Source organism: Cherax quadricarinatus, chromosome 1, assembly GCF_038502225.1.
Source record: "Cherax quadricarinatus isolate ZL_2023a chromosome 1, ASM3850222v1, whole genome shotgun sequence".
Lineage (NCBI taxonomy): Eukaryota > Metazoa > Arthropoda > Malacostraca > Decapoda > Parastacidae > Cherax > Cherax quadricarinatus.
The window spans coordinates 2128731-2143148 of NC_091292.1; the positions used below are offsets into that span (position 1 = coordinate 2128731).

Here is a 14418-nt window from a genome sequence, read left to right on the forward strand (position 1 = left end):
CAGCTAATGTTAAATCCAGCTAACGATACATTTTAATGCAAAAATTTTGCCTCAGCTAACGCTAAAAAACTCACCCAACGCGATTCGTTCGAGACGCGTCCATGTGTGGCCTGAGCACGCCTCAGTTGTCCCGTGGGTGCCAGTGTTTACAAGCCAGCCATTGCAGTCGCATCCATGCATACAATTGGAACATTTCATATTATCACAGCGTTTTTAGTGATTGTACCTGCAAAATAAGTCACCATGGGCCCCAAGAAAGCTTCTAGTGCCAACCCTGTGATAAAAAGGGTGAGAATTAGTATGGAAATTAAGAAAGATTTTGAAGGGTTTGGGGATAACCCTGAGATGCCTATGCCAGTTGTGGAATCCATTGTGCCTACTTCAAAGATTAAGGAAATGTGTGCAAAGTGGGTTGAACTGCAAACCTTTATGGATGAAAATCACCCTAACACAGATATTGCAAGCCGTGCTGGTGACTATTACAATGACAATGTTGTGGCCCATTTTAGGCAAATCTTAAAGGAACGAGAGGTACAGACCTCTACAGACAGATTTGTTGTGCGACAGAGGTCCAGCGACTCAAGCTGGTCCTAGTGGCATTAAAGAAGAAGGGAAGTAACCCCGGAAAAGGACTCGATACCTCAAGTCCTAATGGAAGGGGTTTCCCCTTCTAAACATTAACAACTTCCACACTCTCCCCTCCTCCCATCCCATCAATCATCACCAGATCTTCAATAAAGGTAAGTGTCAGTTTGTGTGTATTAAAATTAATATTTCATGTGGTAAAAATTTTTTTTTTTCATACTTTGGGGTGTCTTGCATGGATTAATTTGATTTCCATTATTTCTTATGGGGAAAATTAATTCAGCTAACGATAATTTCAGCTAACGATGAGCTTTCAGGAACGGATTAATATCGTTAGCTGAGGGTCCACTGTATAACGAGTTTTGGTCATAATCTGAAATGTCTATATTAGCGAAACGCCTTAAAGTGTAATGCTGTAAAGCGGAGGCCTACTGTAATTGTAAACCACTGTATTAACAAAACACCTTAAAGCATGGTTTGCCTATTATTAATTTTTTATTTTATTTTTTTTTTTTTTCCAACAAGTCGGTCGTCTCCCACCGAGGCAGGGTGACCCAAAAAAGAGAAAGAAAATCCCCAGAAAGAAAATACTTTCATCATCATTCAACACTTTCACCACACTCACACATTATCACTGCTTTTGCAGAGGTGCTCAGAATATAACAGTTTAGAAGCATATACGTATAGAGATACACAACATATCCCTCCAAACTGCCAATATCCCAAACCCCTCCTTTAAAGTGCAGGCATTGTACTTCCCATTTCCAGGACTCAAGTCCGACTATATGAAAATAACCGGTTTCCCTGAATCCCTTCACTAAATATTACCCTGCTCACACTCCAACAGATCGTCAGGTCCCAAGTATCATTCGTCTCCATTCACTCCTATCTAACACGCTCATGCACGCTTGCTGGAAGTCCAAGCCCCTCACCCACAAAACCTCCTTTACCCCCTCTTTCCAACCCTTTCGAGGATGACCCCTACCCCTCTTTCCTTCCCCTATAGATTTATATGCTTTCCATGTCATTCTACTTTGATCCATTCTCTCTAAATGACCAAACCACCTCAACAACCCCTCTTCTGCCCTCTGACTAATGCTTTTATTAACTCCACACCTTCTCCTAATTTCCACACTCCGAATTTTCTGCATAATATTTACACCACACATTGCCCTTAGACAGGACATCTCCACTGCCTCCAACCGTCTCCTCGCTGCTGCATTTACCACCCAAGCTTCACATCCATATAAGAGTGTTGGTACTACTATACTTTCATACATTCCCTTCTTTGCCTCCATAGATAACGTTTTTTGACTCCACATATACCTCAACGCACCACTCACCTTTTTTCCCTCATCAATTCTATGATTAACCTCATCCTTCATAAATCCATCCGCCGACACGTCAACTCCCAAGTATCTGAAAACATTCACTTCTTCCATACTCCTCCTCCCCAATTTGATATCCAATTTTTCTTTATCTAAATCATTTGATACCCTCATCACCTTACTCTTTTCTATGTTCACTTTCAACTTTCTACCTTTACACACATTCTCAAACTCATCCACTAACCTTTGCAATTTTTCTTTAGAATCTCCCATAAGCACAGTATCATCAGCAAAAAGTAACTGTGTCAATTCCCATTTTGAATTTGATTCCCCATAATTTAATCCCACCCCTCTCCCGAACACCCTAGCATTTACTTCTTTTACAACCCCATCTATAAATATATTAAACAACCATGGTGACATTACACATCCCTGTCTAAGACCTACTTTTACCGGGAAGTATTCTCCCTCTCTTCTACACACCCTAACCTGAGCCTCACTATCCTCATAAAAGCTCTATTATTAATAATAAGTAATAATAAAATTTTTTTTTTCAACACGTCGGTCATCTCTCACCAAGGCTCTATAAATAATGTAATTTACATGAATACAATAGTAGGCACAAAACAAAAGCCACCAATTACGCAATTTATTTCAGGCAACTAATCATAAGGCTCAAATGACAAGCCTGGCCTATTGCCAGGCTCCGAGAGTAGTAAGACTCTTAAAACTCATCAAAGGTAAGATCTGGACATAGACTATTACACAGGACTTCTTATGCAGTTAGCTATAATCATATGTACACAATTAAATATATAGCTAATGAAAAATGGTCAATTATGAAAGAATTACAGTACAGATTTCTACACCAAGAGATCAACTCACTCAGATGAACTGTGAGCAGTAAATTTGGGCCTAGATATGAGAGAATTGGTCTGTGTGGTAAGTGTGTAATCATATAAAAAAATCCTGCAGCACAGTGCATAATGAGTAAAAAACTATGACGGTGTTTTTAGTTTAAAACAGCGACTTTGCGGTGTATTTTTGTATGGTTTTTATGGTTGTATTCAAAGTAGCAGAAATGTTCAATTTTTGACGATGTTCAAGAGTAAAGAAATCCCATCATGCATCCAATACATGTCAAATGGTGGGTCCAATATGCATTCACAGATGTACTGATATTATTTATACGATTATTACAATACTTCAAAACAGTAAATCTTCTGTTTTTTGGTGTAAATAAAAATTCCTTGTGTAAATAATCAAAATGGAATTCATGTGTAAAGCCCAGGTTGCTATGCCAAAATTACATCCAGTAAAAAAAAAAAAATGTACAATTCATCACATTCTACTAAGAAGGGAGAGAGACATTTTGAGGAAGGCATAATTTGTCAATTCTGTTTATGTATCTGTAATGACTATGCAAGATGTATTATGATACAAATTTAAATTGAAAGCCTTATATGTACTGTAATAATGTATGTTTGTGTAGCACCACCATCTCCTCCCTCCTCTCTATCCCTCCCTCTCAGAAGATATTCTCAGCACGAGCCAAAAGGTCTCCTGCATTCTACCTTTTAAAAGAAAATGAACCTATATCTGAAACCATTTTCAAAATATGGACATAATTTTCAATTGTTCCTGTTTCCTAAAATGTTTATGAAACAGGCTGAAAGGTGAAGATGAATCCAAGCTTACTTCAAGTTGTCTGCATCTTGCCTCAGCAGCAGACCCTGAACTTGTTCCTACTGCAGCTGCTGCTGCCACTGCTGCTGTTGTTTCAAGTTGTGTCTGAAGCTGTTTAATGTGAATCTCAGTGTCCTTCAACCTTTGTTTTAGAGATATATTTTCCTGTTCAAGCTTCATGTTCATATTTACATCTTTATCTCTTTGTTCATCTGAGTTCTGTAAAGACATAATATATAAACAGTTTTAAAAATACAATTAACTGCTGTATCACATAAATTAACACCACTTACAGGGATACAGAAAGGTAAATAATTTATAACTAAAATTATTGCCTTGAAATTTACATTTTCAATAAACATTTCTTTTTTTTTTTTAACACGTCAGCCGTTTCCTACGAAGGCAGGGTGGCCCAAACAGAAAGAAAAATCCAAACAGAAAGAAAAAACTTTCATCATCATTCAACACTTTCACCATCACTCATACATAAGCAATGTCTTTGCACAGATGCTCAGATACGACAATTTAGTAATATAATTAACGATACAAATACTGTACATATTTAAGGTCACACTAAGTCTGCTTATACTGAAATAAAAGCTTGTAAAAGTGAATGAAAAGTAAGTGTGCAAGCCAATGGAAAAAGAAGGTGGATTAGACAGTAAGCAAAAACAAAAGTAAGAGAACCATGTAAATATATCTATGACGTTCCCATTCCAATGCCTCCCCCCCAAAAAAAAAAAAACTGTGTACTCATATAACTTGAGTGCAGGAACACAAAAAAAAATTAGCAATAAAAACCTTTTTATTTCTTCCTCAACAGCTTTATTATCAACCCAGGCCAACTGGTCTCTTACCTCTTTTCCTTTATCAGTGACTCCATTAGATGTTTCATTGGTATTTCCCAGTGTTGAGATTTGTGATTCTTTAAGCTGCTGTATCTCAGAATCCTTATTATAAAGAACTAATTGCAGATCTTCCAATTGTTTACGTAAATTCTCCATTTCAGGGTTGGGGAGTGAGTCAAAGAAATTGGCTGCATTCTGGGCATCAAAATGGTTGTTGAACTGTAACAAAAAACTATGGTGATTAATCTTAATTAATAATCTCTGATACATCATAACATAGCCTCCAATATATCACAAAAACCCTCCAATTAAATAAAAATTCAATACATGAACAATAACTTCTCATACATAATTGTAATCATTTATTTTTCATAAAGATAAAAATGAGTCACAAAGATTTCTTAAATAGAAAAGCCCACAGTTTTGCAAAGCTTTTTGGTAGACTTAAAACAGAAGTAATACTTTAATTATATAGAACATGTGCACATACACAGAACTGTGGCTTGGCCAGGACTCGATCCTGTGTTCCCATGCCCAGCCCTGTGTGAAATGAGCAAAGTATGCATCTCTCTATCCACTAGACCACCATGTGTGTGTGTGTATGAATATGTGCGGGCTCACATACACGAGTATGGATGCCAGAGTATGTTGATACCAAAACTCTCACTGGTGTGAAGTGGGTTTTAACCCTTTCACTGTCAAGGCCCTTGCTCACAAACTTGCTCTCAGTGTATACCTGGAGAGGGTTCCAGGGGTCAACCCCCCCATGGGCTGGTCTGTGACCAGGCCTCATGGTGGATCAGGGCCTGATCAGCCAGGCTGTTACTGTTGGCCGCATGCAACCTGACGTACGAACCACAGCCCGGCTGGTCAGGTACTAACTTTAGGTGCTTACCCAGTGCCTGCTTGAAGACAGCCAGGGGTCTATTGGTAATCCCCCATATGTATGCTAGGAGGCAGTTGAATAGTCTTGGGCCCCTGACACTTGTGTTGTCTCTTATCATGCTAGTGGCACCCCTGCTTTTCACTGGGGGGATGTTGCATCATCTGCCGAGTCTTTTGCTGTCATAGGGAGTGATTTTCGTGTGCAAGTTTGGTACTAATCCCTCTAGGATTTTCCAAGTGTATATAATCATGTATCTCTCCCACCTGCATTCTAGGGAGTACAGGTTTAGGAGCTTCAAGCATTCCCAGTAATTGAAGTGGTTTATTGCAGTTATGCGCGCCGTGAAGGTTCTCTGTACATTTTCTAGGTCAGCAATTTCACCTGCCTTGAAAGGTGTTGTTAGTGTGCAGCAATATTCCAGCCTAGATAGAACAAGCGACCTGAAGAGTGTCATCATGGGCTTGGCATCCCTAGTTTTGAAGGTACTCAGTATCCATCCTATCATTTTTCTAGCAGATGCAATTGATACAATATTATGGTCTTTGAAGGTGAGATCCTCTGACATGAGCACTCCCAGGTCTTTTACATTAGTTTTTCGCTCTATTGTGTGGTTAAAATATGTTTTATACTTTTATGTAGTTTCACCCATATAAGAGCGTTGGTAAAACTATACTCTCATACATTCCCCTCTTTGCCTCCAAGGACAAAGTTCTTTGTCTCCACAGACTCCTAAGTGCACCACTCACTCTTTTTCCCTCATCAATTCTATGATTCACCTCATCTTTCATAGACCCATCCGCTGACACGTCCACTCCCAAATATCTGAATACATTCACCTCCTCCATACTCTCTCCCTCCAATCTGATATTCAATCTTTCATCACCTAATCTTTTTGTTATCCTCATAACCTTACTCTTTCCTGTATTCACCTTTAATTTTCTTCTTTTGCACACCCTACCAAATTCATCCACCAATCTCTGCAACTTCTCTTCAGAATCTCCCAAGAGCACAGTGTCATCAGCAAAGAGCAGCTGTGACAACTCCCACTTTGTGTGTGATTCTTTATCTTTTAACTCCACGCCTCTTGCCAAGACCCTCGCATTTACTTCTCTTACAACCCCATCTATAAATATATTAAACAACCATTTCTTCACGTTTTCCATATCAGAGTAATTGAAATTTCTCAACATTGAACTTCATATTCTCTTCTGCCACCCATTTAAAGATTTGGTTGATGTCCAATTGGAGTCTTGTGGTGTCTTCAATGGAGGACACTGTCATGCAAATTTGGGTGTCATCTGCAAAGGAAGACATGGAGCTGTGGCTTATATCCCTGTCTATGTCAGATATGAGGATGAGGAACTAGATGGAAGCAAGTACTGTGCCTTGTGGAACAGAGCTTTTCATCGTAGCTGCCTCAGACTTTACTCTTTTTACTACTACTCTTTGTGTTCTATTTGTTAGGAAATTATAGATCCATCCACTGAAGAATTTAAAAAAAAAATAATTTTTTCTTATGAAATGATAACCTTTTTCCCGATGGTAATGACACCAAAAGTACGAAATTTGATGGAAAGCTTATGGAATCACGCTCTTGTGAAGTTAGCGGTCTTGGCGATATATACGCATTGGTGATTTCGCCCACTTTGAGCCCTATTTTCGGCCAATTCCATTGTTCCAGTTTACCAAACTTATAGCTATTTCACTAGAACTCCATTTGTTCTATCAATTGAGTACAAGAAACCGCCCATTTACCGATTTCAACTGCCCAATAAAGTGGTCAGAAATTGGCAGTTTGGCCAGTTTCATACAAATTTCAAAAGATGCCAATTTCAAAATAGGGTAAAGAATAAACAATGCAGATATTCCTGGCACTAAAATAACATTTTCTCTGTTTATTACTCATGTTTCCAGGCCCCTCTTATATTACTCTTGCTTTCCATTTTGAATTTTTATTCACACAAAAAAATAGAAGATTTACTGTTATGCAGACTACTACATTATTGTAATAATTGTATAAATAATGTCAACCCATTCGTGACTGCATATCAGACTGGCCAATTGGACACATATTGGACAGTGATGTCATTTGTTTACTCATGAACATTGGCAAAAATCAAACATTTCCACTAATTTGAGCTCAATTTCAAGGTACTTTTCATTGTGAAACCAATCAAAATCATCTCGGTTTCTGTAACATATCTTCCATTCTATTAAATGAGACCAAGAAAACGAGAATACAACCATAAATACCATATGAAAATACACCTCAAACTCGGCGTTTTAAACCAAAAACACTGTCGGAGTATTTTTATTCTCATTATGCACTGCATGCTCCAGATTTTTTATACTGCATACACTGACCATGCAGATCCATTCTCTCACATCTAGGTCTACCATCTTTCTCCCACTAGATTTGAATTCACTAGAATTTTGGTGTATTAATACGGCACCAACACTGGCTGGTAAGCCGTACTAATGCGACACAGACAGTGAAAAGGTTAAATGCTGCAGTGAGGAGGGGAAGGCTGGAGGCAGTGACGATGTCATGTCTGAGGACAATGTGTGTGGTGTGACTGTTAGGCAGAGAATTCGTAGTTTGGAGATTAGGAGGAGGGCAGGGTTACTAAAAGTATTATCCAGAGGGCTGAGAGGGGTTACTGAGGTGGTTTAGACACTTAGAGAGGATGGAGCAAAAAAAGAATGACTTGGAGGGTGCATAGATCTGTAGTGCTGGGATGGTGGGGTAGGGGGTCATCCCAGGAAAGGCTGTAGGGAGGGGGGGGTAAAGGAGGTTTTGTATTTGAGGGACTTGGACATTTAATAGGAAAACTAGTAAGCTAGACTTGAGTTCTGGAGGTGGGAAGCGAAGTGCTTACACTCTGAAGGAGGAGTGGGGATACTGCAGTTTGGAGTGGCAACTGAGCTGTAATGTCAGCACACCCCTGTTAAGATGGTGATGGATAAAGTGATGTTGAAAATCTCTCTTTTTTTGTGTCACCCTACCTTGGTGGGATAAGGCCAATGTTAAAAAAAATTAACAATAACCAAGCTACAGTGACCACCCCAAAAAGAAAACACATTTGCCTTCATTGATTCAATAACCGTCTTGCCACAAGTGTACTGATATCACAGTTCAGAAAACCCTCCAAACAATATCATCCTCACCCTCCTTCTAGCATCCAGGTACTGTACTTTCCACTTTCAGTTTTTAAGCTCAGCTAACTGATTTTCCTGATCCATTCATGTGTGGAAATAAATGGAAATAAATGGTATAAAATACCGACACAATGGAAATATAAACACATATGCAGTATAATGTGATCCTTTATTGACTACGTTTCGCCCACACAGTGGGCTTTTTCAAGTCACAAACAGAACTACCTGGGGTGGAAGGAACGCGAGTATTAATAGTCAGGTTCAGAGTGCTGAGGTCAGGTGGAGAATGCTGCATCCGATGATGTACCGAGTGGGGTTATAGAGTCTAAAATCTTGGGTAGCTTGGAAAGGAGATTGGACAAGTTTGTGAGCAGACCTTCTACAGTGTTCTTATGTGGGATAGCGATGAAGAAGCTTCTTGGCAAGTGGTTCAGCTATGTTATAGAAGCCACTATTCTGGTTGAAGTTGTCGGATATAGAAATAAGTGATGATTCCAGGATTCTTCGGTATTGAGTGTTGTCTTCTGTGGCAATAAGTTTTGAGTTTCTGTAGTTTATCAAGTGGTTGTGTGAATTACGGTGTTGTACGCAGGCATTCCTTGTGTCGTCAGACCTGCTTGCGTATTGGTGTTCTGAAATATGTGTTTGGAGGTCCCTTGATGTTTCGCCAACGTATAACTTGTTGCAGTCATTACAAGGGATTATGTATACCCCTGCAGAGGGTGGAAGCTTGTCCTGTCTATCACTGGTAATGTCCTTGATGGTCGTGGTTGTGGAGGTAGATACTTGAAACGAGGTATTGGAAAAGATGTTGGAAACGTGTTTGGCAATGGAGTTGGTGGGGAGGACTATGTATCTCTTCTCGGCAGTGTCTTCTCTGGGTGTGTTGAAGATGTTTAATGCCCGTCGTCTGCAGTCTCTGATGAAGTGACGAGGATAGTGAAGTTTAGAAAATACTTGTTCAATCATCGTGTATTCTTCTTCAAGAAACTCATTGCTGCAGATTCTGAGTGCACGCAGGAAGAAGCCTATAATTACACCACGTTTGGTTTTGGTGTCGTGGTGGGAGTAAAAGTGGAGAAGATCGTTTTGGTTGGTGGGTTTTCGATAGACTTTAAAACGAAGTTCGTGGTCAGCTTTGCAAAGCAGAACATCAAGGAAAGGTAGAGTGTTGTCGACTTCTTCTTCAAGTGTGAACTGGATTGAAGGCTCGACCTGGTTGAGCTTGTCTTGGAGAGCTTTAACATTGAAGTGTTTAGGAGTTATAAGGAGAATGTCGTCAACATAACGGAGCCAGGTGACAGACGAAGGAATAATGGTGGAGAAACGTTCGGCTTCAAGATGTTCCATGTATAGGTTCGCCAGGACCGCTTCTTCCTGCGTGCACTCAGAATCTGCAGCAATGAGTTTCTTGAAGAAGAATGCACGATGATTGAACAAGTATTTTCTAAACTTCACTATCCTCGTCACTTCATCAGAGACTGCAGACGACGGGCATTAAACATCTTCAACACACCCAGAGAAGACACTGCCGAGAAGAGATACATAGTCCTCCCCACCAACTCCATTGCCAAACACGTTTCCAACATCTTTTCCAATACCTCGTTTCAAGTATCTACCTCCACAACCACGACCATCAAGGACATTACCAGTGATAGACAGGACAAGCTTCCACCCTCTGCAGGGGTATACATAATCCCTTGTAATGACTGCAACAAGTTATACGTTGGCGAAACATCAAGGGACCTCCAAACACGTATTTCAGAACACCAATACGCAAGCAGGTCTGACGACACAAGGAATGCCTGCGTACAACACCGTAATTCACACAACCACTTGATAAACTACAGAAACTCAAGACTTATCGCCACAGAAGACAACACTCAATACCGAAGAATCCTGGAATCATCACTTATTTCTATATCCGACAACTTCAACCAGAATAGTGGCTTCTATAACATAGCTGAACCACTTGCCAAGAAGCTTCTTCATCGCTATCCCACATAAGAACACTGTAGAAGGTCTGCTCACAAACTTGTCCAATCTCCTTTCCAAGCTACCCAAGATTTTAGACTCTATAACCCCACTCGGTACATCATCGGATGCAGCATTCTCCACCTGACCTCAGCACTCTGAACCTGACTATAAATACTCGCGTTCCTTCCACCCCAGGTAGTTCTGTTTGTGACTTGAAAAAGCCCACTGTGTGGGCGAAACGTAGTCAATAAAGGATCACATTATACTGCATATGTGTTTATATTTCCATCCATTCATGTGTGTTACCTTGCTCACACTCCAACAGCATGTCAAGTGATAAAAATCACTTGTCTTCACTCATTCCAATCTAATATACTAATGCTGGATGTTTAAGCCTATAGCACTTAAAAACTTTCTTGTTTAACCCTTCTTTCCACTCTCCATACTCTCTTAGTCATTTTATTATGCTCCATTTTTTCTTAATGCCCAAACCACTTCATCAACAACCCAGCATCAGCCCTTTGAATTATATTTTTGGTAACCCAACACCATCCTCTAATTTCTACTGTGCAAATTCTCTTCATAATATTCACACCACACATTGCTCTCAAACATGACATCTCACTGCCTCCAACTGCCTCCCCACTGCAGTATTTAAAGCCCATTATCTTACACCCATATAAAAGTGTCGATACCATAACACTGGTACATCCCCCTTTTTACCTCCTAGGATAAACTTATTTCATTCCACAGATGCCCTGACACACAACCCACCCAACTTTCCTCCCTGGTCTATTCTATGTTTCACTGACCCATCTGTTGCCATGTCAACTCCTAAATATCTGAATACATTAGCTTCCCTCTTCAGCTCCCTTCCTCCAATCTTTCATTGCCAAAACTTTTTGTTATTCTCATCACTTTGTTCTTTGCTTAATTTATTTTTAATTTCCTTCTTTTCCATACCCTCCCAAATTCCTCCACCAACTTCTCTTCAGGATCTTCTAAAAGAACTGTCATCAGCAAATATATATAAGCACATAATACAACAAATACAAAAAAAAGTACATCACATGGCAATACTGATTCATCTCAAAACAAAAATTAAGTCTAGTGTCAAGCTCTTATGCAACTTTCAACCCATGTTATCCTCCCTTACAAGAAATACACTACAGTAGTTAAAATTATATTGTACAAATATTCCTTAAAGTAAATTAATACAACTTTTTAGATTTGTTCATTACTTGTACGTCACTTGCAGCTATTGTTTGTTGAGTAGGTTGCTGCTGCTGCTGTTCCTGCTGCTGTTCCTGTTGCTGTTGGTGTTGCTGATGCTGTTGCTCCTGCTGTTGCTGCTGCTGCTAATAATAAGCAAACATTAACAACTCTCATTGTATTCAAGTCAAATAATACTTAAACAAGTTATTTCCCAGTATATATGAATATAAAATAAGCTTTTATATTGTTTCTTTCTATAATGTAAAAAGAGGTATACATGAGTGTAATGATAAAAATAGGATGACACTGTATGTCTGCACTAACTGCCTATACATTCCAGTATGTAGTGCCAGCAAAATGAGTTGAACTGACAATGAAAAATAAATAGAAAAATTTCAATGTTGCATTTCTTTCTCTTGTACTAGATAGCCCATGGGCAATGTTACTGAGGGTGATCATATGTCAAGCAGCTTATATGTTGCTATAAGGAAATGCATTTTTGTGTGCTCTTGACCTTATTTTGGACTTATTTGGGATTATTTGAAAGCTTATATTCGAGTTACCAGTTATCACAATGGGGCCCCTGTAAGCTTAGTATGGAAAAAAAAGGTTTCTGTTTTGGCCCTGGCTTGAGGACATAACTGTGAGATAGCCAAGTAAGTTGGATGACTTAAACTGGCAATGCAGAAGGTGAAGAATACTGCAACCAATCTCATGCCTCATGAGGTTCCCAAGAGGAAGATAGATGCTGGAAGGCAAAATAAGACTACTTCTTGCACTGATAAATTAATAAAACACTAAATAATGAATCCTTTCATCACAGCCAAGAATAAACATGGCAAAATGCTGATGATTTCTTTTGCGGACACTAACTTGCAGGAAAGATTATTATAAAGATAGTGACATGATGTTCATGTTGCCTGCACAAGATAGGTTGGATTATGATACTACACTACTGCAACTAATTAAAAAACTAGCTGCTATAAAATCCAAATAAGTAAACAGATCTAACAGTAATGGCACATCACACAAATGCATCACATACTTAGACTTTTTTTTTCCATGAACCAGCCATATCCTACCAAGGCAGGGTGACCTAAAACGAAAAACGAAAGCTTCTCTTTTTAAATTTAGTAATGTATACCTATGCCTGGAGAGGGTTTATGGGGTCAACTCCACTGCAGTCTGGTCTGAGACCTGGCCACATATGTGATAATGGATAAAAAATGGAGGGCAAGTGTTATACAGTAGAAGCCTTGGGATATGATTAATGAACAAAAGGAAGGTTACTTTTGTGGCTGGAATGCCTACAGTGTTTATTTTGGACTATGTTTTTAAATTGGAATTTTATAAATTTTGTGTACAATTGGCCAAGTTACCCAAATCTGCACAATGTATATGGTAGTTCTGACAACTGCATGGGCATACCAGTTTGAACAATGAGATTGGCCTAAAATAGGTCTCAAAGTAGGCAAACTTGCTGATGCATAAACTGTGCCCAGACTGCCAACTTTGCACCTGCATAAATTCATGAGTTTTCCATCAAATTTTGCATTTTTGGGGTCTACACCTTCAGAAGAAGATTCTTTACCATTTTCGGAGTTATTTTTTTTTAAATTGTGACTATGATGGGACTTTTAATTTTAGGGGTCATGACAGTGATGGGGTTAAGGATCAGGTGTGTAGATACTCACCAAGGATGTTAGTTCAGCTTCCTTTTTGTACACTTCATAATAATAATAATCCCGTGCATGGGTTACTTCTGCTAACTGTTGCTGAAGGAGTGCTACTTGTTGTGCTAACTCTTCTATGCTCTCACCACTGCTTTCTTTCTGGTTTTCAACTATATTTGCTTCTACAGATGAAGCTGTAGATTTTACTGCAATGCCTTGTTGAGCTTTTAGTACTGTTAAGAGATGAAAACAATATATAATGTTGGTTTGTTAATCTGTAATTTGTTGATATCCCATCAATTCCTATAGCTGATTACTTGGTATCAGCCATATAACTATACTAACACTATGTTACTTATCACCAAATAACTTTTTAACTCAGCCATTTTCTACCCACCGAGGCAAGGTAACCCAAAAAAGAATATACATTCGCCATCATTTCCTCTCTAGCTGCTTTGCAAGAAAGGCAAAGAATTCACAGACCAGTCCAAACACATGAACCTTAGCAGGGTCATTTGAACTGATGTCCATGTGCATTTTTTTCTAGATATCATTGGACATAGTGAGCGTGTTAGATAGGAGTGAATGGAGACGAATGGTATTTGGGACCTAACGAGCTGTTGGAGTGTGAGCAGGGGAATATTTAGCGAAGGGATTCAAGGAAACTGGTTATTTTATATAGCCAGACTTGAATCCTGGAAATGGCAAGTACAATGCCTGCACTTTAATAAGGAGGGATTTAGGATATTGGCAGTTTGGAGGGATATGTTGTGTATCTTTATACGTATATACTTCTAAACTGTTGTATTCTGAGCACCTCTGCAAAAACAGTGATTATGTGTTAGTGAGGTGAAAGTGTTGAATGATTACCTGGAGAGAGTTCTGGGGGTCAACGCCCCCACGGCCCGGTCTGTGACCAGGCCTCCTGGTGGATCAGAGCCTGATCAACCAGGCTGTTGCTGCTGGCTGCACGCAAACCAACGTACGAGCCACAGCCCGGCTGGTCAGGAACCGACTTTAGGTGCTTGTCCAGTGCCAGCTTGAAGACTGCCAGGGGTCTG

The 14418-nt window shown here is 39.4% G+C and overlaps 1 protein-coding gene across 4 annotated transcripts in view; it reads right to left on the reverse strand.

The window, feature by feature from the left end:
- p115 (General vesicular transport factor p115) overlaps positions 1–14418 on the reverse strand; it is a 93289-nt gene that overhangs the window by 11992 nt on the left and 66879 nt on the right. For 2 of the 4 annotated variants that reach the window (XM_070082343.1, XM_070082471.1), the window contains 4 exons: positions 13379–13590; positions 11711–11827; positions 4457–4666; positions 3612–3818 (listed from right to left, as the gene is read on the reverse strand). In XM_070082343.1, coding sequence (XP_069938444.1) covers positions 3612–3818; positions 4457–4666; positions 11711–11827; positions 13379–13590 — 746 coding nt within the window. The remainder of the gene's footprint in view (positions 1–3611; positions 3819–4456; positions 4667–11710; positions 11828–13378; positions 13591–14418) is intronic. The other 2 variants (XM_070082527.1, XM_070082407.1) reach the window with 1 other exon arrangement.